This window comes from Puntigrus tetrazona, chromosome 10, assembly GCF_018831695.1.
Source record: "Puntigrus tetrazona isolate hp1 chromosome 10, ASM1883169v1, whole genome shotgun sequence".
Taxonomy (NCBI): domain Eukaryota; kingdom Metazoa; phylum Chordata; class Actinopteri; order Cypriniformes; family Cyprinidae; genus Puntigrus; species Puntigrus tetrazona.
Genome location: NC_056708.1, coordinates 4208827 through 4229767, shown reverse-complemented (window position 1 = coordinate 4229767; position 20941 = coordinate 4208827). Strand labels below are relative to the sequence as shown.

General features: G+C 36.7%; 1 protein-coding gene across 3 annotated transcripts; it reads right to left on the bottom strand.

Annotated features, from left to right (window-relative positions):
- Nucleotides 1-2: 2 nt before the first annotated feature.
- ddx4 (DEAD (Asp-Glu-Ala-Asp) box polypeptide 4) lies at nt 3-20129 on the bottom strand. Of its 3 annotated transcripts, XM_043250409.1 has the most exons (23): nt 19898-20129; nt 19425-19457; nt 18960-18990; nt 13512-13565; nt 10323-10379; nt 9880-9906; nt 9724-9798; nt 9506-9544; nt 9407-9430; nt 9267-9329; nt 9042-9083; nt 8927-8962; nt 8794-8826; nt 8558-8700; nt 8102-8254; nt 7815-7969; nt 4676-4805; nt 4421-4587; nt 3778-3923; nt 1514-1613; nt 1102-1372; nt 795-902; nt 3-699 (listed from the first exon to the last, which is right to left on the bottom strand). In XM_043250409.1, exons 2-23 carry the CDS (start codon nt 19446-19448, stop codon nt 616-618), a joined length of 1962 nt encoding a protein of 653 aa, XP_043106344.1. In that variant the 5' UTR covers nt 19449-19457; nt 19898-20129; the 3' UTR covers nt 3-615. The 3 variants fall into 3 exon arrangements, with proteins under 3 accessions (XP_043106344.1, XP_043106345.1, XP_043106346.1); XM_043250410.1 differs by lacking the exon at nt 8927-8962; XM_043250411.1 differs by lacking the exon at nt 13512-13565.
- Between the last annotated feature and the right edge of the window lie 812 nt (nt 20130-20941).

The window sequence follows — 20941 nt, the reverse complement described above, 5'->3', positions numbered from 1 at the left end:
TATTTAATGTCAACTTCCATCTTTATTTTTTAGCCATTTTAACAAGTGAAGCGCCGCTTTGTGGTACAGCAGTCACAAGAACTTCTAAAGTGAATTTTAAGCAAGAATAATTTTTTATTTTTTTTTTAAAACTAAGTTGTCTGGTAAACAATCACTTTATTTACCTTCATCTGTCAAGGTACACTAGCAAAACAAGCTTCTTGTATACTTTGGCTTTAAGACAAAAACGTCAAATTAACCTACAAACTGTCACATTTAACAGAACTGACCGATATGGTACAATTGTAGCAAAGACCTTCAGGTGAAATCTCTCAAAAAGTCAATACGCTCTTAGCAAAGTGTTAATGTGATAAAACAAATCCACTAATCCAGTTGTGCTCTTCAATCAAAACAAGTGATATAAATCAGATTAATTTAAACCAAACCGCTAAAAAGGTATTATGTCTTGATTAATACTCTGTCCTTCAGATCAAACCTACAGTATGCATAACGTGACAATGCAACAGCTTTACTCTAATGCTTTCGTAACCAACATTTTAACGAACATGCTGGAGAAATTAATAAACAAAAAATTAAATTAAATAAAAAAAGTAATGGAACAATGTGTAAGAGTAGTTATTCCCATTCCTCGTCATCTGCAGCAGCTGCTGGGCTTGGGGTGGAAGCTTGAGGTGGTTCATCAGTCTTAAAGGACCCTCTCTAAAATCAAAAGCCATTATTAAAAGAGACGCTTCAAATTTATACAAGTTTAAAACTGGGGTTAGGCAAGTCGCATGACAAGTGATTAGCCGTACCTTCCGACTGTCTGTAGACGCAAACACTTTTCCACGTGGGTTGAAGCCTGTTGTCCCATGAGCACTGAAAGCAGCTTCCTCCAGCCATTTAGGAACTTCCTGTTGGGCCTGCAAGATAAAGGTTTAAGTTATCTAAGACAATGGTCAACATTTATATTTTTTATTGGATGTGCTGCTTTAACAATAACCAATAATTGTGGATAAAAGCCTGCCGTTTAGAAACAATGAACATGCCCAACTGGAGAAAGATTTCACTTCTGGTGCAAACATTGCCAAGTATCTTGGAGGCAACATAAAAAGTACAAACCCCTGACAGAACTTTGACCAGAGAGCGGGCTAATGGAGTGTCAGACTCTGGGTTAAAGAAGGACACGGCCCGACCAATGTTTCCACAGCGTCCAGTTCTTCCGATGCGATGGACATACTCGTCGATGCTGCTGGGCAGGTCAAAATTCACAACATGTTGGACTTGTTCAATGTCCAGACCTCTGGCAGCGACAGACGTGGCCACCAGCACTGGACACTGGCCTGTGCGAAAATCACTGAGAGCCTTCTCTCGCTCTCGCTGCTCCCGATCACTATTCGGAAAGTAAATACAATTCAATTAAAAGCATTGGTTAGAGAGGATATGTAATATGCATCTATAAATGCCTTATGTCAACAAATTAAATCAGTATGATTGTATTATTGAAGAGAAACTAAAGGGACAAGAAAAATACCCATGGATGCTGGTAGTACAGATTTTCTCCTGACAGAGAAAGGTTGCTATGAAATCAGCACTTCTTTTGGTTTCAACAAAGACCATTGTGCGTTCATTCCCTGTAATTGCAAACAAATTGTAAATGTATCAGATATGAAAAGTTGTAAACGGGATGTAAAAACTTAACTTGTATAAAATTGCAAAACTGTATTTAAACAAAAATTTACTCGCTGTTGTTGTTTTTAATACCACAAAATGTAACACCTAAACCTGTAAATGGATATACAAGTATATGTAATATTTAATAATTTTTATATATTATATATATATATATTTTATTATATATATATAAATATTATAAGTATATATAATATTTTAATGTAAAAAGAAAACCATTGTCGCTGTAATAAGATTACTAAATTATAGAGTGAACCTTCCATAGAAGCAGACAATATTTCGCACAAAATATCCCCACAAAAGCAGAGCATCACCAAGATTTTGTGGTGGTGTAAGTTAGAAACAGAAACGTTTTAGAATTCAAGACAAGCATCCAAATTTTAATTGAGGACAGTAAGAATGTGAGGGCTGTATGTACTGCTTTGTATGCGACTAGTTCAGTGAATCATGTACATTGTTCGGTTCCAGCATTAGAGCTGGGTGTCTAACACAGCAGAAAAACTTTACATAATATGCACTCTGTTTTTTCTACCACTATAGATAGTGTTGCTCCTTTATGCTTAAGAAAGAAAAAAAACAATCTGACTCTGTGGTAAAAACACTTATACCCTAAAGAAAGCAGTCTGGAAAATAAAGGTGGAGAAAAACAAAGCTAGAAATATTTTGGATTGCCTAGAACAGGTAGTACCCTCACAATTATGTTCATTCTTCGGGAATAATGATATCTGCTAGGATTTTCAATCAGGATTCAGACTATTAGTACTGAGACTGCTCTCATTAGAGTTACAAATGACTGTTGGCATTAATGGAAGTGCCTTGGCATGGTTCAAAACATTTATCTGACCGCTATCAGTTTGTAGTAGTAAATAAGGAGGTATATTGTTTACAAGTGAAATATGGAAGTACCTCAAGGCTCAGTACTACGGCCATTCATGCATTTATGACCTTGAGGGTAGATTATTGTAATTCTTTATTGGGTGGTTGTTCTGCATGCTCCAGCTTACATTTACATTTACATTTAGTCATTTAGCAGACGCCTTTATCCAAAGCGACGTACAAATGAGGTAGGCATATAGAAGCAAATTAATATCAGCAAAAGGGCAGTAGTGCATAAGTGCTCTTGAGTGGGGTCTTGTCTTACCTAACGCAGACAAGGCTTTTTTTTTTTTTTTTTTTTTTTTTTTTTTTTTTAAACAAGAAAAGGATAGGAAGGAGCAGGAGAAGAAGAGAGTGCTATCAATGTTGGGTCAAGTGCAAACGAAAAAGATGAGTTTTGAGTTGGTTTTTGAAGATTGCTAGTGACTCTGCAGCCCTAGTGGCAACGGGCAGATCGTTCCACCAGCGAGGAACAGACCAGGTGAAGGTGCGCAAGAGTTACATGTAAACGTAATCATTGACTTCCATAGTCAATGATGACCTAAAACAGCCTGGTTACAGACTTCCGCCAAACACAAAACGCACAAAACATATTTTAAGGGAACAATTTATACAAAATTTGGAACTACCTGAGGGTGAATAAATGACATTTTTGGGTGAACCATTCCTCTAAAAAGGCTGTAAATAATTTAAATGACTTTACAAGGTTATCAAATGCCTTTTGACATTTAAAAGCAACATGTCTATGCTTCAATAAGTAAATAGCATATAGGGCTGTGGCGATAGCATTGTTTACTACCACGCTGGGAAATCAACAACCGCCGGTGTTGCAGTGTTGGGTGGGGGTTATTTACACATTCAATGGTGCCATAAAATCTGTGACAATATGAAGTGCTGTTATTAGCCGCTTTTCTGGCTAAACGGTTTTAAGAACTATCAGGTAGAGTTCCAGTTGTTTCCACATGAGAGTATGTGGAATTTGAGAGTAATATTTTGCTATTGAGTAATGTAAACACAAATTAGTAATAAAATCTGAAGAAACTTCTGATCATCCTCCATAACACTTATTTACACCTCATAAGAAAACATTTGTGTTACCACAGCAATAACGAACATTTGAATTGAATCCTTATCAGCACCACAGGGGAAAATAATGTCATGGTAACAGCCCTGCTTTGTCAATAAGCACTCCATTTTAAATAATCAAAAAGCGTATGCATGTGAATGTACCTGTAGCTCTGAGCACTTCGAGCAGCTGGTCTCTCTTAGAGTACTGGTCCACCTGAATGATAGTTTGCTCCACATCACTGCATGCTCCACCAACCACACCAACAGCCAGGAAAATGTAGTCCACTTTCAAAAAATCTGCAGCCATCCTATCATACATGATGCATTGATCATTTCTACTGAAGCATAACTCACTGAATAACATTTCAAACATCATCTAGCTGTGTGGTTCACTATTTGATCTGTTTAAAGCCCTGTGTAATTAATCTAGTTTTAGACTTTTAAACCTAGTCACACCAGTTTTTAAGTGTTTACATTAAATTCTTGTAGCCTGAGTGCAACAAAACACAGCACCAAACCTACAACTTTATATCTAGTTGAAAATATCAGTGTTCCAAAGAACACAGATAGGTTTAGAATACCCAGGAAGAATAATTTAAAAAGGAAATTCACATTGCACAGACAGATACAAACCAATGGCGTCAGCCGACTGATTACAGCACGTCATTTTTCCAAGATCAAACAAACACCGATTCAACAAGCCCAGTGAAAACAAGCAGCAACTGATACAATCAGACAAAAACCTGCTAAATATGTTTGTTGTTGCTTGTCGGTGCAACGTGATTTGGCCTGTAAAGTGACAGACCTTTGAATATCTTCAGGGTAGGTGGCACTGAACATGAGTGTTTGCCGATCCTCTTTTGAAGGCATTCCTGGAGATCCCACCAGCTTGCGCATATCTGGCTCAAAGCCCATGTCCAGCATTCTGTCGGCTTCATCTAGGACCAAATACCGCAGCTTACTTAAGCCAACCTGACAGAGAAGTGAAAACATCATAGACACATTATATATCCTACCATTTATGAAATACTTATGAAAAAAAAAAAAAAAAAACCATTACCTTTCCACGACCAATTATGTCAAGCAATCGCCCTGGGGTCCCGCACAAAATATTGCATCCCTTTAACACCTCTCGAATGGTGTATCCAGTATTTATACCACCATAAACCACCACAGGACGCACACAGGTCCTACACAAGAATCAAAACCACATATTTGCCAAAGAATGCATTGATATGGTCTCGTAAATTGTTCCCTGGTAACTCCTTAGAAGGCATGTGACTTAAGGGCACAAAATCTCCAGAAATGGTTACATGTCGAAATAACAATCCTAGAATTTTCTTTAGAATGCAAAGGTCTATTACCGGCTCATTTGGAAGGGTCATGCTCTGCTCTGATTGGTGGTTTTACAGTGCAGCTAATTTCAATAGCTCACATAGCAGGAAACAGGCAAGCAAATATATATTAAAAATTCATAGTTCTATCCTTATATCTTACAGTACATAATTATTGTATATAAAATGCAGGCATCAGGTAGTCGCTATTAATATACACAATCGCATTTCAGTTTCACTTTGGGATTTTCCATCACATGCACTGTTTATACTATAGAGCATCAGTACTTAAGACATTTTACAAGATCAGATGCTTGTCAGTGGTGCTCAGAATCTGTAAATCATTGACCATTATCCTCTCAGTCATCTCTCCTTACTCGGTTTATGGGGCAAGTAAAATCTTATGTACTGTAAATGTAACAGAAGCAAGCTAACCATGTCCCGTTAGTGGTTTGCATTATTTTATTACAACAGGTTTTCTTTCAGTGCCTATCCGAATAGACTCCAACCCATCCCTGGCAAGGCCTGGAATATAACGTCTATTTCCATGATCTGCAATTTTTGCTTTTGTTTCTTCACGATACCTTCAGAACTTCTGATGATTAATAATATACTGTTGCAAAAATTTTAAAAAGGCAATTGTAGATTTAGTCTGTTTATTTTTCTAGACATTTTAAAGGGGTTAATGTCTCTGTCAGAAGCCTTTAGAAAAAAAACAGATCATTTTGCACAGGGATAGGCAACTGGTGGTATCTTTTAGTATAGCCCACTGGATTACATTAGACTCAGATCAATTTTAAAACATTTGAAAAAGCAAGTCACGTTAAAGATAGCCGATAACACTGATCACACTTTCCTGATGAGAGCGTCTGTAACAAGTAAAATGTTATTTCACAACAAAAGACAAATCAAATTTACTATACCGGTGACCTGAGGGAGAAAAGACTGCAGACGAGTGTTTATCATAAGCATGTTCATGATCACACTAATAACTCCTCACTCTTTATTTTCTGTCTAGTGCAAAATAAGGTTGTTGCAAGTATGAATTAGGTCATAATGGAAACGCCATATATGCAAAATGATCCGAATTCCATTTGGTCATAATGGAAACACCATATATGGAGTTATAAATGAGGGATCCGAGACATGCGGATCCATTTGCAGAGAGAGAGATTGGAAGGCATGGTCAAACACACACAGAGAGAGAGAGAGAGAGAGAGAGAGAGAGAGAGAGAGAGAGAGAGAGAGAGAGAGAGAGAGAGAGAGAGAGAGAGAGAGAGAGAGAGAGAGAGAGAGAGAGAGAGAGAGAGAGAGAGAGAGAGAGAGAGAGAGAGAGAGAGAGAGAGAGAGAGAGAGAGAGAGAGAGAGAGAGAGAGAGAGAGAGAGAGAGAGAGAGAGAGAGAGAGAGAGAGAGAGAGAGAGAGAGAGAGAGAGAGAGAGAGAGAGAGAGAGAGAGAGAGAGAGAGAGAGAGAGAGAGAGAGAGAGAGAGAGAGAGAGAGAGAGAGAGAGAGAGAGAGAGAGAGACAGAGAGAGAGAGAGAGAGAGAGAGAGAGAGAATAGTCCTGAGGCTAGCATGGGTCACAAGTGAGCCAGACACACAAAAAAAAAAACAAAGACTACGCTACACAAGGCTAGGAACAAGATTCAATACTCAGCAAAGAGCAGATTACAAACTGGTTTAAATAGACAGGACAACCAGTTAATGGTTGAATATAACAAGGAAGAAGAGTTAATCAGTTACCAAGGGGCAGAGAAACAATGGGACATACACCTCAACTTAATAGACAACCGCAGTGGTCGTCACAGCCCTAAATTAAAAAAAAAAAAAAAAAAAAAAAACATCGCTAGCCAATAAGTGAAAACCTAACCATTAAAACTGTATTTTCCAGTCAAGATGATAAATAGATGCTAGAGTTTCCTCAACTTTCACAGGTAAAATGCATTAGTAAACAAGTGGGGGTTTTTTTTACCAAATGTGTGACAAATGTTTGCAGTGAACTATGTGGTTTGTGTGAGTCCGTAATGTCTTCAGTTAAATTGTTTACATTTAAGGCCATAGAAACTCTTCGATGGTACAAAGTTTAAATTAGAAGGGTCTTAAGTTAGGGAAGGAAAGACAATTGCTATATGGATTCAATGACGATTAAAGTTAAAAAGGCTAACGTTATGATCTCACTGAATAAACCTGGCAAAACTACTATATTTCTACAATTCTGAAAGTGAAACCTGATGGCAGAGAAGATTTGCTTTTTCAATAAGCCCTTCTGCTGGTTTTGCTACATGTTTTTAAATGTGAACCAGTGCATCCACAAAAAGACAATGCATTCTAAAAATCTATGCAATGAAGAGACTAGATAGGTTATTTAAAAAAAATAATAGTATTTTTTTTAATTAACTTATTTTTTTAAAAAGTCCTCTTAAGTTGTTTTGTTGGTAACTACTAAAGGACCTCTGTTACATTAATTTGTTGCAAATTTACAGACTACACATTTGAGATGTTTATATTGGCTTGTTGGGATAATATTTCTTTCAACTGTCAAAGATTTCCTTCTGAATTAACAAGTTTGAAAACAAAATTACATTAGTTAAATTTTAGTTTCCTTTTTATTGAAGGAAATGAGTGTACAGTGGTGTAAAAGGTGAAGACACAGATTACAAATCTGGCGGATTAGTAATACTGGCTCATGTCACTATCAAAGTTGCCCATCCCTTCTTATGTGCAACGCATGAGGAAAAAAAACCCAAAACATCTTGTTCAAATTTTGTTCCTGTCTGCTTTTTGGTTTAAATAAGAACTTTTGGTTTCAGCCAAGAAAATTACAAATTAAAATACAGAAATGTACAAAAGTGCTAAAAATGCATACCCATATGCAAACTTCCTGGCCTCCAGATAGATCTGATTGATGAGCTCTCTGGTGGGGGCCACAATTATGGCCTCAGGCTCTTGCACCTCACTGAACTTACTGGCTGCCACCCCATCAGCCATCAGCTGCTGTAGGATGGGCAACAGGAAGGCCGCCTGAGTGATGGCACAGAGCAAGCAAATGGTCAATTATATAAGTAGTTACCATCGCCGATAAACTACAAAACAAATTGGTATTTAATAAAAAATGGTATTCAATAAGAACAGCATGTGATAGAGGGTTCTTGCCGTTTTTCCTGATCCAGTCTGGGCACAAGCCATTAGATCTCGTCCAGCAGAAATAATGGGAATTCCATGTTTCTGAACAGGAGTAGGCTTCACATATCCAGATTTCATTACATTCGTTGTCAGCGATTCACAAAGTCTTGCTTCAGCAAAAGCCTGTAGGTGAAAGTAAGCATGAGGGACAGTGTCTTGTACTAAGCTACTAAGTTCATTAACAAACACACAGGCATCATTTAGATGTGTTCCAGATTATGATATTTTAAACGCATATATACACACACAAATTATTGGTCATACACAAATTGTCACCATCACAGCCCTATGTATCCTGCCAGTGAACGTTTCACCACAGTTTAAATGTATGCATGTATTTTGTTATTTTGCATGGCGTAATTGAACAAACTGAAATATGAAATACAGTGATTAATATTTTTTTTAATATGCACACTAATAACTTACCATAATAGCCTTTGGAGGATTGCTGCCACTCACATCCACAAGAATGTCATCATATTTGTCAAAATTAATGCCTGTGGCATAATGGGAAAATATGGAACTCTCCTCTTCTGGAGGGGGCGGCGGCACATACACAACCTTGGGTCCTATAAGAAAGAAACAAAAGCTAGATTTTGTATATACACTGTAAAAACTTAAAAGCAATGACTTCCATTGAAAGAAAATACTGAATGAACCACCTGTATTTTCAGCTGTTTCTTGATCTGGCTGGACTGGACAATCAGGGGGGAAAAAATAAGAACTAAAACAAACTAAACACATTAAACAGAAAGCATAAGTCTATTACTTGTTACAATAAATGCAGCAAATTACCCTTGGAAAACACTTCCTCATTTCGGCCTCTGAAACCTACACAGTATTATTGAAGAATGTTCAATTGAACCCATCAGATAGATTACTCAAACTACTTCAAGTATTAAAATATCACCTCCTCTTCCAAAGCTTTTTCTTCCTTTCTCTTCATCACCACCTTAAAAGCAGGGCATGAACATTAAAATTAAGTTACGTGATTTTGTTTGTGATTATCAAAAGCAGCTGGTCAAACATGTACTGTATTATATAACCTGAACTGTGCTATTCAGGTGACTAACTTTATACAGCTCAGCTAGATGCCCCGTCTTCTGGTCACCTTCACATCACAACTACAACTTACCTTCACGGAAACCTCCACGAAAGCCTCCACGACCTCTTCCTCGGCCTTCACCTCCTTTCCAACCTGCAACAAATAGATGGGCTCCATGAAACATCATGTGTCATTTAATTAAATGTCTATTATTCAAAAGCTTACATTACCCTCATCTCTGCCATTTTCATTTTCTGGAAGATAAACGAACAATTTACATAAAAATGTAAAAAAATACAAACATTTTACACAGATGAAAAATTCATCACCTCTTTCAAAGCCTCTTCTCTCAGTCTCTTCATTACCACCTTAAAACAGGCAATGAATATTACAATGAAACAAGTCATTACACAACTTGAGTATGACAGCGTTGTTTTTAAACGGTTATAATGAGCAGTAAACTACACATTTCACCAATGTACATAGCAGAAAGATGACAAGAAATGTGCATATTCTCTCACATAAATAATTTATTTCAAAAACCAACCATTACGGAAAGCACCACGAAAACCACCGCGAAAACCACCCCGACCTCTCCCTTGGCCTTCACCATCTTTCCAGCCTGCAAAAATAGATGGAGTCCATTAGACAATGGAGCAAAAGTGTTACACATACATGTCTTTTTAAATAAAATAAACATTACCCTTATCGTTGCCATTTATATCAGTTTCTGAAAAAGAATTTAGAAATTCTTATTAAATGCATACACGCAAGACTGCACAATCAATTAAACTGATAACCGTAATTATTTGCTCAATTAATGTCACAAATATTGTCAGGAATTTGAGTAATATGTTCATTTTTCTGCTCGACACCCTGGGACACAATCAACAGCTTTATAGAAAGCAAATCCAAAACAACCCTTTTTGTGGCAACTCCTACCACAGTGCCATTCAAGGGCACAAAAATGCCATTCAAAGAAATTTAAAATCACACTCATGTTTTTTACTGTAAAATGAATTAAAGAAAAAAAAAATTGTAAAATGTATCAAAGCATCAGCATTATTTGGGAGGCATCTTATGTTCTTTTGAGTATAACAAAAATTGATAGCCTTAAAACCTTAAAATATTAGAATGTAATATTACCCGATATGAAGGTATTTCTGAAGCCTCCCCTTCCTCCTCGTGATCCTCCCCTGCCTCCTATAAACATACCATATAAGCAATGCTGGTCTAACACTGTACATAATTTATAGAACACAGATTTACAAAGATTAAAAGGTGTCATAATGCTGCTAAAAATTATTTGGTGTAGTTGTCAACAATGTTGACATGTCTCACATCTCGTCACATCATTAAGCTTAAAGGCTGCAAAGTTTGCCTCCGTTTGAAAATCTGGTATTGCAGTTTCTAGCGAATTATATGGTATGCGTGGGAATGAATAGCTGTCAGTCACCACATCGGTGTGAATCCTGTACATAGTAATTCACAGATTCTAAACGACTCTAATATGACCCAAATAAAAATTTACTGGATGTTGTCATCTGAACAACATGATTTGTTCTGGCTGAGGAAAAACCATCACCCTAAATCGAGTTACTGATGGTAATGGTGGTTTAATCTAACAATTTATTATCTTACAATCACATCAAATACTGCAGAATATCACCATTATACTTAATTATCATTATACTTAATTCTTAAAATTATTAATGTTAACAAAATCAGTATTGAGTGTAGTTTCAATTTATGTAGTCTAATCTTTGATTGTCACATTTTAAATTTCATTCATTTCATATCCTTTCTGGATTCCAAAATTATTTTTTGACATTTATTCCAGCTGCTATGAGAATAGGCTAAAACTTTAAAACCCTCAGGTGCTTAATCTTTGTTTACAAACATGACAATGAAGCAGTGCCATGCTCAAATTTCCCACAAAAACCTACCTACCAGTCCACTCAAATTAGAAAACATTACAAGCTTACTGCTGTGAATTGAGCTAAAGCAAGATGATAGGTTTGAAAACTGTCTGGTTATACATTCTCATTTGAATAATTGGGAAAAATAATAAGTTATGGACTGCAGCTTTAAGAAAACCATAAAATGTAATAAAATAGTATTTTACACCTCACGAGGAAAAACTTCAAACTTCTTTCTTTTTTACTTCAATGAGAATGACAGACGTAGGCAGCCTTAAAATGAGACGCAGCAACTGATTCAATAAAAGCAGGAGAAAGGAAAGGAATGTGGTCCACATGTTGATTCAACACTACAAATGTAATTTTTAAACTACAGCATTCTTGACTCCTGGTTTCTGATTGACTAAAGCAACTCTCTCACCCACCCCTCCAAACAACTGCACATTTTGTATGTCTCTTTAAATAATCAAACATCTGATTCAATATTTAGGCTCATTGGCAAAGACTACAAGAACTGAAATGGGCATCTCAGCAAAGGAGACATTTGAAATTTGTAGTGTAGGTGCTCCATGAACAGGGATGCATGATTTATGCATGAGTTCACTTGAATTGTTTTCTTTGGTGTGGATTGCTGTGTTTTTGTTTAGTTTTTTCTCTGATTGTAAGCAGTATTCCAAGTCGTATTGCCTAATAAAGTAAAGGACTAATTAAGTTTGGACGTTGGACTGGAATCGTAAATGTTCTTCTATAAAGACGTGATTGGTTGAGACACAAGGGGGCAGCACCATGTAATTGGATTTGATACCAGACAACCAGGAGATGAGCAAGAGAAGAGGTTTGAGCGCCTGTGTCAGCGTTTGTGACACAGCAAGTACTTTGCATATGGTTGAGACTGCTAAGAGCAAACATGCAGTACTTGGATATGAGTGCAGTTAAAAGAAAACCAGCGGCCTACAGTTGTAAGGTGGCGGTTGAACAAGCGACACGTGAGACTGGTGGACGCCGGCTGCGGGAGTTGATGGTGTATGGAGACGGGAGTGAACACTGACTTTTTTTCTGCACGTGATTACGTCGGACTGGGTCTTTCATCAATTTAGCGGTGTGCCTATTCTTGTTCATCAGTCCTATTAAAGGAAGGGGATGATTTGTGATTTATTGACTTTTAACTGACGTTTAGTCAATCGTTTTAGCCTTCTAGTTTAATCCAAATTTTTATTATTAAGTGAACTGTGGATACTTGGACTATTGGGTGCTCGCAGTTGTTTGCTCTTTTCAGTATCGCCATCCTAAGACGTTCTTGAGGACTGTGGTAGGGTAAACAAACAGCATTTGCACTGCGTGATACTACTGGTATCGCTTTCAATCTGGACTGCTTTGAGCGCAGATGTAATGTGGATTCATTCTTTTTATCCTTTCTATGATAGATTGTAATAAAGAACTTGTATTTGAGCTTTTCTTCTAGTGTTTTCCACTGTTCCACCCTTGACACGGACCTGTTCATTAGTTCATACCCTGGGTGGCACAGTGAGTTGAAATAACTTCAATATTAAATTGATTTAATGTCATCCTAGTGCTGACCTATAATTCTGCATTAAAGGTGGTGGAGGTTCTAAACAGACCAAGTGATTGTGTAACCACCTCGGACCAATGGTAGCATAGGAGTTTAGGAGTCAAAAACTGAACAGTTTCAAACTGCCAAAACAAACTCAAAACTGACTTAGATTTGGCCTGACAATTTTTTTAAATGAATAAAACCTGCCCAATGTACAATTGACACTCACCTCTGTGGTATGACCAAAACTCAAAATATTAGTTTCAAGGTATACAACAGGATTTTTTTTTTCTTCATGCATGACTGGGTGTTAACTACATTTTCTACTGACCAGAGAAGAGAGAAAAAAAAAAACACTGCAGTAGATTGACTTAGAATGTCATTTTATATTTTAATATTAATTTTATATTTTAAATTTATATTTTAATAGTGAAAAATTTCACACTACATAGTGACTAAACATGTCACATTAATAAAAGTTAACAGGAGCCACTCATAAGTTGCTAGGTTTGTCAGTATGTATATTCCAAGAAAAGCTGCTAAAGGGTCTGAAAGTTGCTAAATCAGTGCTGAAACGGCAGGGTGTGAAACAAGAAAGCTGATGGCAGGGAGTAGTGGATACTTGTGGCCGAGTTGTGTATATTACATTCTACAGCTTTAAATTTTAGAACTTTCATTATTAGTAACACATACACCTTTTACTAACCACAGTGCAACAGAGAAAAGACACCCCCTTTTAAAAAGTTTCATGTTATAAATGAAATAACACCGGTATTGCAGGATTTAAAAAAATAAATAAAAAATTCACATCATAAGAAAAATATACACTGGTATACAGTACTCCACTATACCGCCCAGCACTACCTCTGCCCCTGAATCCATCACCAGCAGTCATCTTCCATGAGCTGCCATCAACATCTGCAAACACAAGAACATTACACTTTAGATCTGATTTAGAACTCTATCCTTACATTAGCTTTCAGGTGGCACGGTTTCAAACCATTGTTTGCAATAAAGATTTCCCCCCATGATAAAAATTCCTCCTTTGATAACAATAAAGCCTAGTTGTGTGCGACAGTGTGGAAGAACATTGCAGAAAGCAAACATGAAACAGGAGGAATATATCACTAAACATCTTACCACAAACTTCTACTGTCTGGAACTTTTTTGGTAAAAACTGTTCAGTGCAACAAAAATTTGTCTGAGCTAGGGTTGTAACGGTGAGGAGATTTTACTACTGGTTAACCGATGTGTGACAGCACAGGTAACCGTTGTGGGGTCAATTAGTACTGCATTATAACTACACATCACCATTCACCCCAAAATGAAAATCAGAAACATGGATGAATAACGACAAATTCTAATTTTGCGGTGAACTAACCCCTTCAGGTAAAGCAATAACTGGATACCTTTGTTGGTATTAGGGATTTCCTGGAGCATCATCAGTGCAATTACTTCTGCAATGCATGTGTGTTTTCTGGTTTCCGGTATGAAATTAACAGTTATTTCATTATGCGAGTACTCCATAATGCTCATATCATAACAGTAAAAAAAAAAAAAAAAAAAAAAAAAAAAATTCTTGTCTTTTATGCAGAGTTCAGACTGCGTGATTTTTAAAGTAGCCGGGTCCCAAATCTTTTTTACACTGCATGATTATCTGGAGTAGCATTCAGTCACTGCACACTGCACGATGGATGAGCGAAAGGGTTAACACTGCATGACTTTACAGTAGGAAGAATCGCCGACAACTTTGACCTGGTCCACAAACTACATCACAACCAAACACACGAGAAGTGGCATGGAAACATCACAAGGTTATGTGAGCAAGACCAGTGTTCTGATGTGAGACTGGGATTAATAAAAATGGTACGCCACAAGAACCTTACCATATTAAAAAATTTAATAAAAATTGCTCAAAAAAAAAAAAAAAAAAAAAAAGATTATGGAGGAGGAAATGTTTAGGTAGTTCTGAGAGGCAAGGATTGTGTGTTCTGCAACTCCTCCCCCAACTTCTCGCTGCCCTGGATGTTGCCGTTTCATTGGCTGTAGGTAATCACTGATGTCATACACCTTTCATACAGCATGTATGATTTTTTAATCGCTGACAGGTCCAGATATTTAGTATGCCAAATATCCCACAGGTTTCATCGACTCATCAGCAATTCTCTACGATTGCATAGAGAAAAATCACACTGCGTGATTTTCACTTGCGTGAACAAGCACCAATTTGCCTGTGATTTTAGCCATTTGTCAGCAATTTCTTGTAGAACAAATTCACGGAAACAGCCCTAGACCAAAATGGAAACAAAACCTTCATTTTGCCTTCCCGTTTGCTGCATTTTCTACAAATAAAGCATTTTGTACATTGCTGTTCACAAAATGTACACAACGCAACTAATCAGTTGCCATTTCTCTTCTGAATGATTAACCATATTCTGTACACATCCTTCAGTAATTTACAGAAGTGCAAAATGCATTTTGTTACTAGATTTAAAGAGGTAACCAATCCTGCTCCTGGCGATCAACTGTCCTGCAAAGTTTAGCTCCAACTCCAATCAAACACAGCCTTTAATTTTCAAGCATCCTGAAAACCTTAGTTGCTTCAGGTGCGTTTGATTAGAGTTGGAGTTGAGCTTTGCAGGACAGTTAAATCGCCATGGGAATTTAGAAAGAATCTGCAAATTACGAGGAAAATAATGCATGTTGTCTAAACAGCAGCACAGTAATATTTCTAATCCATAGCTGTAAAAATAAACAAATGCTATAGAAGTAGGGGTGCAACAGATAGTAGATTATTCGTATGCACTAGTCTCCATGGCATACATGCGATTTGTGGATTAACCTTTCATTCACTGAAAGTTTTAATTTGCATGCGTTTTGTCTTGACATTCCACAAGCAATTTCAGACCATTCAGATTAAGGAGAAATCAAATTGGGACTTGCACGCTTTTTCCACGCTCACAAAATTAAAAACAAAAACTGTCAGTATTTGGTCTGTGCATTTAGTCTTAGAGAGCAGCCTAAAAAGACCTACTTCTGTCTGGTCTGCTAATCAAACAAAACCACAGCTTTAAAACCAATTAGTTAAATATAATTTATATACCGTATTTAACTTGGGCAGTAAGCATTAGTAAGTTTTCCACTTTCTATGCACCTGAATACTAATGTTACTTTCTTCAGCTTAAAATTTTATGATTGTAATTTGAGCAATTGTTCTTATTGTAGTACTGACTACTGGCTTAACTACTAGATTCTGCTGAGGTATAGTAGCATTTAAAGTAAAGTTTTAGTAATAAAAAGCAAACTTTTTCCTTTACTGAACCGATCCATGAGTTTTGTGATCTGTTGCAGCACTATATAAAAGGGGTCTCCAAACTTGCTGTTAGAAAGCTAATGTACTGCAGATTTCAACTTCAACCTCAAACAAACACGTGAACCAACTAGCCCAAGGCATTCAGGATTACTTAATCATTTCTAACCCTGCTCCAACACACTGTATGTAGGTCTACTATATGCACTGTTGTCAATAGCCTTCGACCTTAGGTGATGATGCTAGACCAGGGGTGTCCAAACTCGGTCCTTGAGGGCTGGTGTCCTGCAGAGTTTAGATTCAACCCTGCTAAAACATATACTATGCATGTCTGCATAGTACTTGATTAGCTGGATCAGGTGTGTTTAATTAGGGTTGCATCTAAACTCTGCAGGACACCGGCCCTCCAGGACCGAGTTTGGACACCCCTGTGCTAGACAGAGAAACAGGTCACACCCAACAGCGGAAACAGTCAGTCAATGAAGGCGTTTCAAATGACTGCATTTTAGAAAGAGAGTGCACCTGTATAGAAGCTCTTGAATCCTCCATCTGCACCTCTAGAACTTAAACTTAAGCAATCAAGTCCTTTAAATATGCAGCAACCACAGCAAGATTTAGGGGTCTTGCAGAAGTGAAAAATCTTGCCATTTGGTATCTGCCATTTGTGGGCTAAAGTCGATTTCAACAACCACTGATACACTGAACACATGCTGTTGCTATGTCCTTATTTACAATAGTTTTTAGGCATGTTGTTTGGTCACAGGTCAAAAATGGGCACATTATGGAAATTAAGTTGTCTGTTACAGATTTTGTTAAAAAAAATAAAAAAAGCACTTCAGTGTGTTTTTTGTTTTTCTCTATGAAGGTCTGGCAACACTGACACTATTATAGGGCACATGAGTAGAACTAGTGAAAATGTGCTAAGGTTAAGACTTTTCTTGCATCTCACATCTAGACAAAAGACATTTCTAATGCACGTTCAAATACATCATTTACTACTAATTGTTCACACTAGGTATGGGGATTCCAAGCAAAAAAAACATGCACACACACCCATAAACAGACACACGATTCATGCTTTCAATCTGAATGATGATTAAAAAATAAATTAAAAAAATGATAGGCTTCCTTAATGCAAGCCATGTAATGATTGTAACGTGCTGAATCATTAATATAACAAACAACCGGATGATAGCACTATATACACAAGTCCATCAATTAGCAATTGCTCAAAAGGCTACGTTTCATTTTAAAAAAAACAAGGAAATATGAGATAGGAGAAAAAATATATACTGTACACAAACTGCAAACATCAGGGAGCCTTCATTAATATGCAGGGCATTAATTTTGCTTATATGTGCTTGTTTACTTCCAAGATTCACAAATCACATGTATCTATTAGCACTCACCACAGATTTTACAAGATTAGATTGTCGATGCTGCTCAGGATTGATCATTATCAGTCATCTATTCTTACAGTGAAATGCTATGCACTAATGTAGCAGGCTACAACTAGCAAGCAGCAAACCATGTCCCTTTAGGCCCCTAACTATTTATTAATATTTAGTAAAATCTTTAACTCAAAAGTAAATATGCACATAATTTATGTTAAGATTTTACAGTTATTCAAAATTATTAAATAAAAATCGTACTTCCCAATCTTATTTGCTTAAATTGTCTGATTTTAGCAGATAATAGCTATTCTGATGCTTAGAGGAATAAAGACAGATAAAAATGCCTGATTCCAGATTTAGACAGCCTCAAAAGGTACTTCACAGGATGCTCCATAAGCAGCTCAGTGTTTTAGACATTGCTATTTAATGTAATTTAATGCACACAGAATATATAGAAATACATTTCGAAACATGAACTGCTTAATCGGCAATCGGAAAACCGACAATTTTCCAAATGCCAGCTACCATACCCTGATAAAAGGGGTTTTTAGTGTAAATAAAAGGCTAGGAGCAGGATAGTAAAATAAATAGGCCTACATTTGATTATGATCATTTGAGAAAATGAAGTGCGTAGATTCACACGTGATCATTATTTCCTACTTTACACTGTTTCAGATCCCGCAGCAAAGACCACTGAACCCACCTTTTTAAAGGGTTACATAGCACACGTTTTTTTTTTTTTTGCAATGTTTGCAATTTATATTGTCCACTCCCAAAACCACAGGCAGTGCTATGGCATCTGAAACATTATAATGTGAGTATTATGACAAGTGAGGCACAAAGCTTTGCTAATAAGTAGTAACTGGTTAGCAAGCAAGTATTACAAAATCACAACCATGCTTTTGTTTTGCTGGATCGTCACAAATTTTATATGGTTTCTTTTCTCAAATCCTCAACCTCAAGATTCACAGGTTTACGGTTCACTTAATCATTGCTTTCACATCTCTTACTGTGGTAAACGTGGGGGAATAAAAGATTTGTGGTCATAAATTAATCAGTTTTCTCTGAAAAAGTTAGTGAAACACAGCCACAAATTAATGTTGCAGGAACGAATGAAGTTTTATGAATGAATACATCTGTCCTGCTCACATCCGCAGCCCTGTCAAAGCGTAGTGCCCAACAGGCAACAATTATCTAGAGACAATTGCAATAAAACATGACTTATTACTACATTTCAACACAAAAAAAAAACTGTGCGTAGGTTTCAAGTTTGGATCCTTTTAAGTGTAGTTTTTACATTCACAGTCGCTCATAGCTGTCTGCATGTTTTGTGATGGAACTGGATAATTGGCCATCTATAGCTTTAATTGATTGCATCTCTTATCAACAATTAACTGATCAAATTAATCGTTGACATCCCTAATATGTGTGTGTGTCTATAGAGTAATTGATAAAAACTGCACCATGTCCTGTAGCGTGACAGCAAAAGCGTTCACATACGTTTTTCTCATGTAATTTGTATCTTTATTCTTAGTGCTACAAACAGCATGAGAGTTATCTTCAATGTTAAAGGTTATTGTCAATTACCCATATACACATAAAACTTACCAAAGCCTGAAATGCAGGATACAACAGGGCCCTGTAAAAAAAAAAAAAAAAAAAAAAAAAAAAAAAATGAAAATGGGCCTATGAAAAATTAAGTTAATAGCATTATTTGTTCGTGCCCAATGATATTCTAAGTTCAAACTTTTAGGTTTTCAATCTTGGTTCTAGAGCAAATCCAGTACACATTTTTGATGTCTTACGTAACCTAACAATTTCTAGATATTTAGATTGGATTTATAATCGCAGAACAGTTACAAAATGTAACTGCTGTACCTACTACACTGGCAAAAGCTCCAAGTTATAGGAGTTTATGAAACGTATCAAATACAAACTGTAGAAACTTTGTGGGCTTATCACAAACAACATGTCAAAAACCCCCGCGACTAATCTTCCCAATACTATTGAAGTAAATCTCCATTTGGACAGTGAGTTTGAAACCATGAGAGAATGGGTGTGCACGGCCTTTACCTGATCTTCCTCCCAGTCATCCATGTTGAGCAGCTGCAACGGAGAGATGATTACAACCGTCAATTAACGTATATATCTTCAAGGAAATGTTGACAGTGAAAATCATGTCCTACATTAATTCACTTGTTAAATTTAAAAGCGGTCATTACAGTTTCTGCACGAGATTAAACCTCTTTCAAGGACAACCTCGTGCAAGTTAAAATGCCGTAAGCAAACAAAGGCCGCATATAGCGTCGTTTCTGTTATTGTGGTAATACAGACCCATTTAAATGCAAATAATTAAAGTATTAGCACCAAAAACGGCTAACGTTAATTGAGCCGCATGCAGTAAATGGCCTCTTTGCAATTAACGCCAAAATATGACGACTTCACGAACGAGTAAACTTTCTCTTTATTCGCGCCTTTCATTTGCATTACTAAAGACCGATAAATTAAACCGTATTAGTATAGCTTATGAAGATAATGACGCTTACACTTAGCAGAAGTTGATGGCGGGAGACACGTGAAGAAATCGCTAGCAAGAAAAAAAAACTAGCAGAAATGACGCAATTTTCTGCTTGTGGGCGGGAAAATCTGCGTGATGTCCGATTCGCGTTTTTTTTAATGAACGATTCTTTTTTAATGAATCAAACTCTTTTGAATCATTTTTTTTACAATCTGGAGATATTGATCTGAATCGATAGGGCGAATTCCTAAAGCCATGACTCTTTCGGGGCTGTCTAAATCAAATAATGAGTGAACCGATCACATAAGCACACGTGGTCTTAATGAGATGAAATAAAATTGATAGAAAAAATGTAGCACAAATTAAGTAAATGCATATTTTAAGGTTATTGTTATTACCAAACGTACATGGTTTTTATTTTAATTTTTTTTAATATTTACTAATTTTATAGAATAAATGCGTCAGGCTTATCCTGAATCACTACGTAATCTATATATTATATTACGTAGTAGCTTCGGAGTAGCCCAGTACCTGCGTGATTTATCATAGAAAAAAAAAAGAGAAGTAGTCCCGTCTTCTACTGCAAGATGCCCCCAGAGCGCAAAAAAAGTTAAGGCTGCAGAAGGAATAGTTCACCCAAATTGAAATTTTGCTGACATTTGCCTTCACCATTTTTTTAATTACTGAGTAAACAGCTGCCAAGAGCACTTGTGGTGTTTCATAAAGGATTCTGTGTATTAAAATAGCTAGAATATAAAAAGTAAAAAAAAAAAAAACGAAGAAGGAAAACAGATTTTAAAAAAGCAATTGATTATGTTGTTGTTGTCACCAGTAGATTAAATTGTATGAAGTGAAAAGCTGTGTAGTTAGGAAAAAAAGAGTAAGTCCATTACTAAGACAAGTTCACATGTGTTTTGTGGATTTGTAGAAGGCATTTGACCGAGTTGCTCGTGATGGCTCTGGGAGTACAGGGTAAGGGGCCCATTGCTAATGGCTGTCCGGTTCCTGTATGATCAGAGCAGGAGCTTGGTTCGCACTGCCGGCAGTAAGTCACACTTGTTTCCAGTGCATG

Bases quoted from the DNA above. Each gene is read 5' to 3' on its own strand.
- ddx4 (XM_043250409.1), bottom strand. From the start codon at position 19,448: ATGGATGACTGGGAGGAAGATCAG. The intron at 8,255-8,557 runs GTAAGTTATTAG...TTTCACCTACAG, and splicing joins ATCCTCCAAAGGCTATTATG to GCTTTTGCTGAAGCAAGACT. The intron at 3,924-4,420 runs GTCTGTCACTTT...CATGTATGATAG, and splicing joins TACCCTGAAGATATTCAAAG to GATGGCTGCAGATTTTTTGA.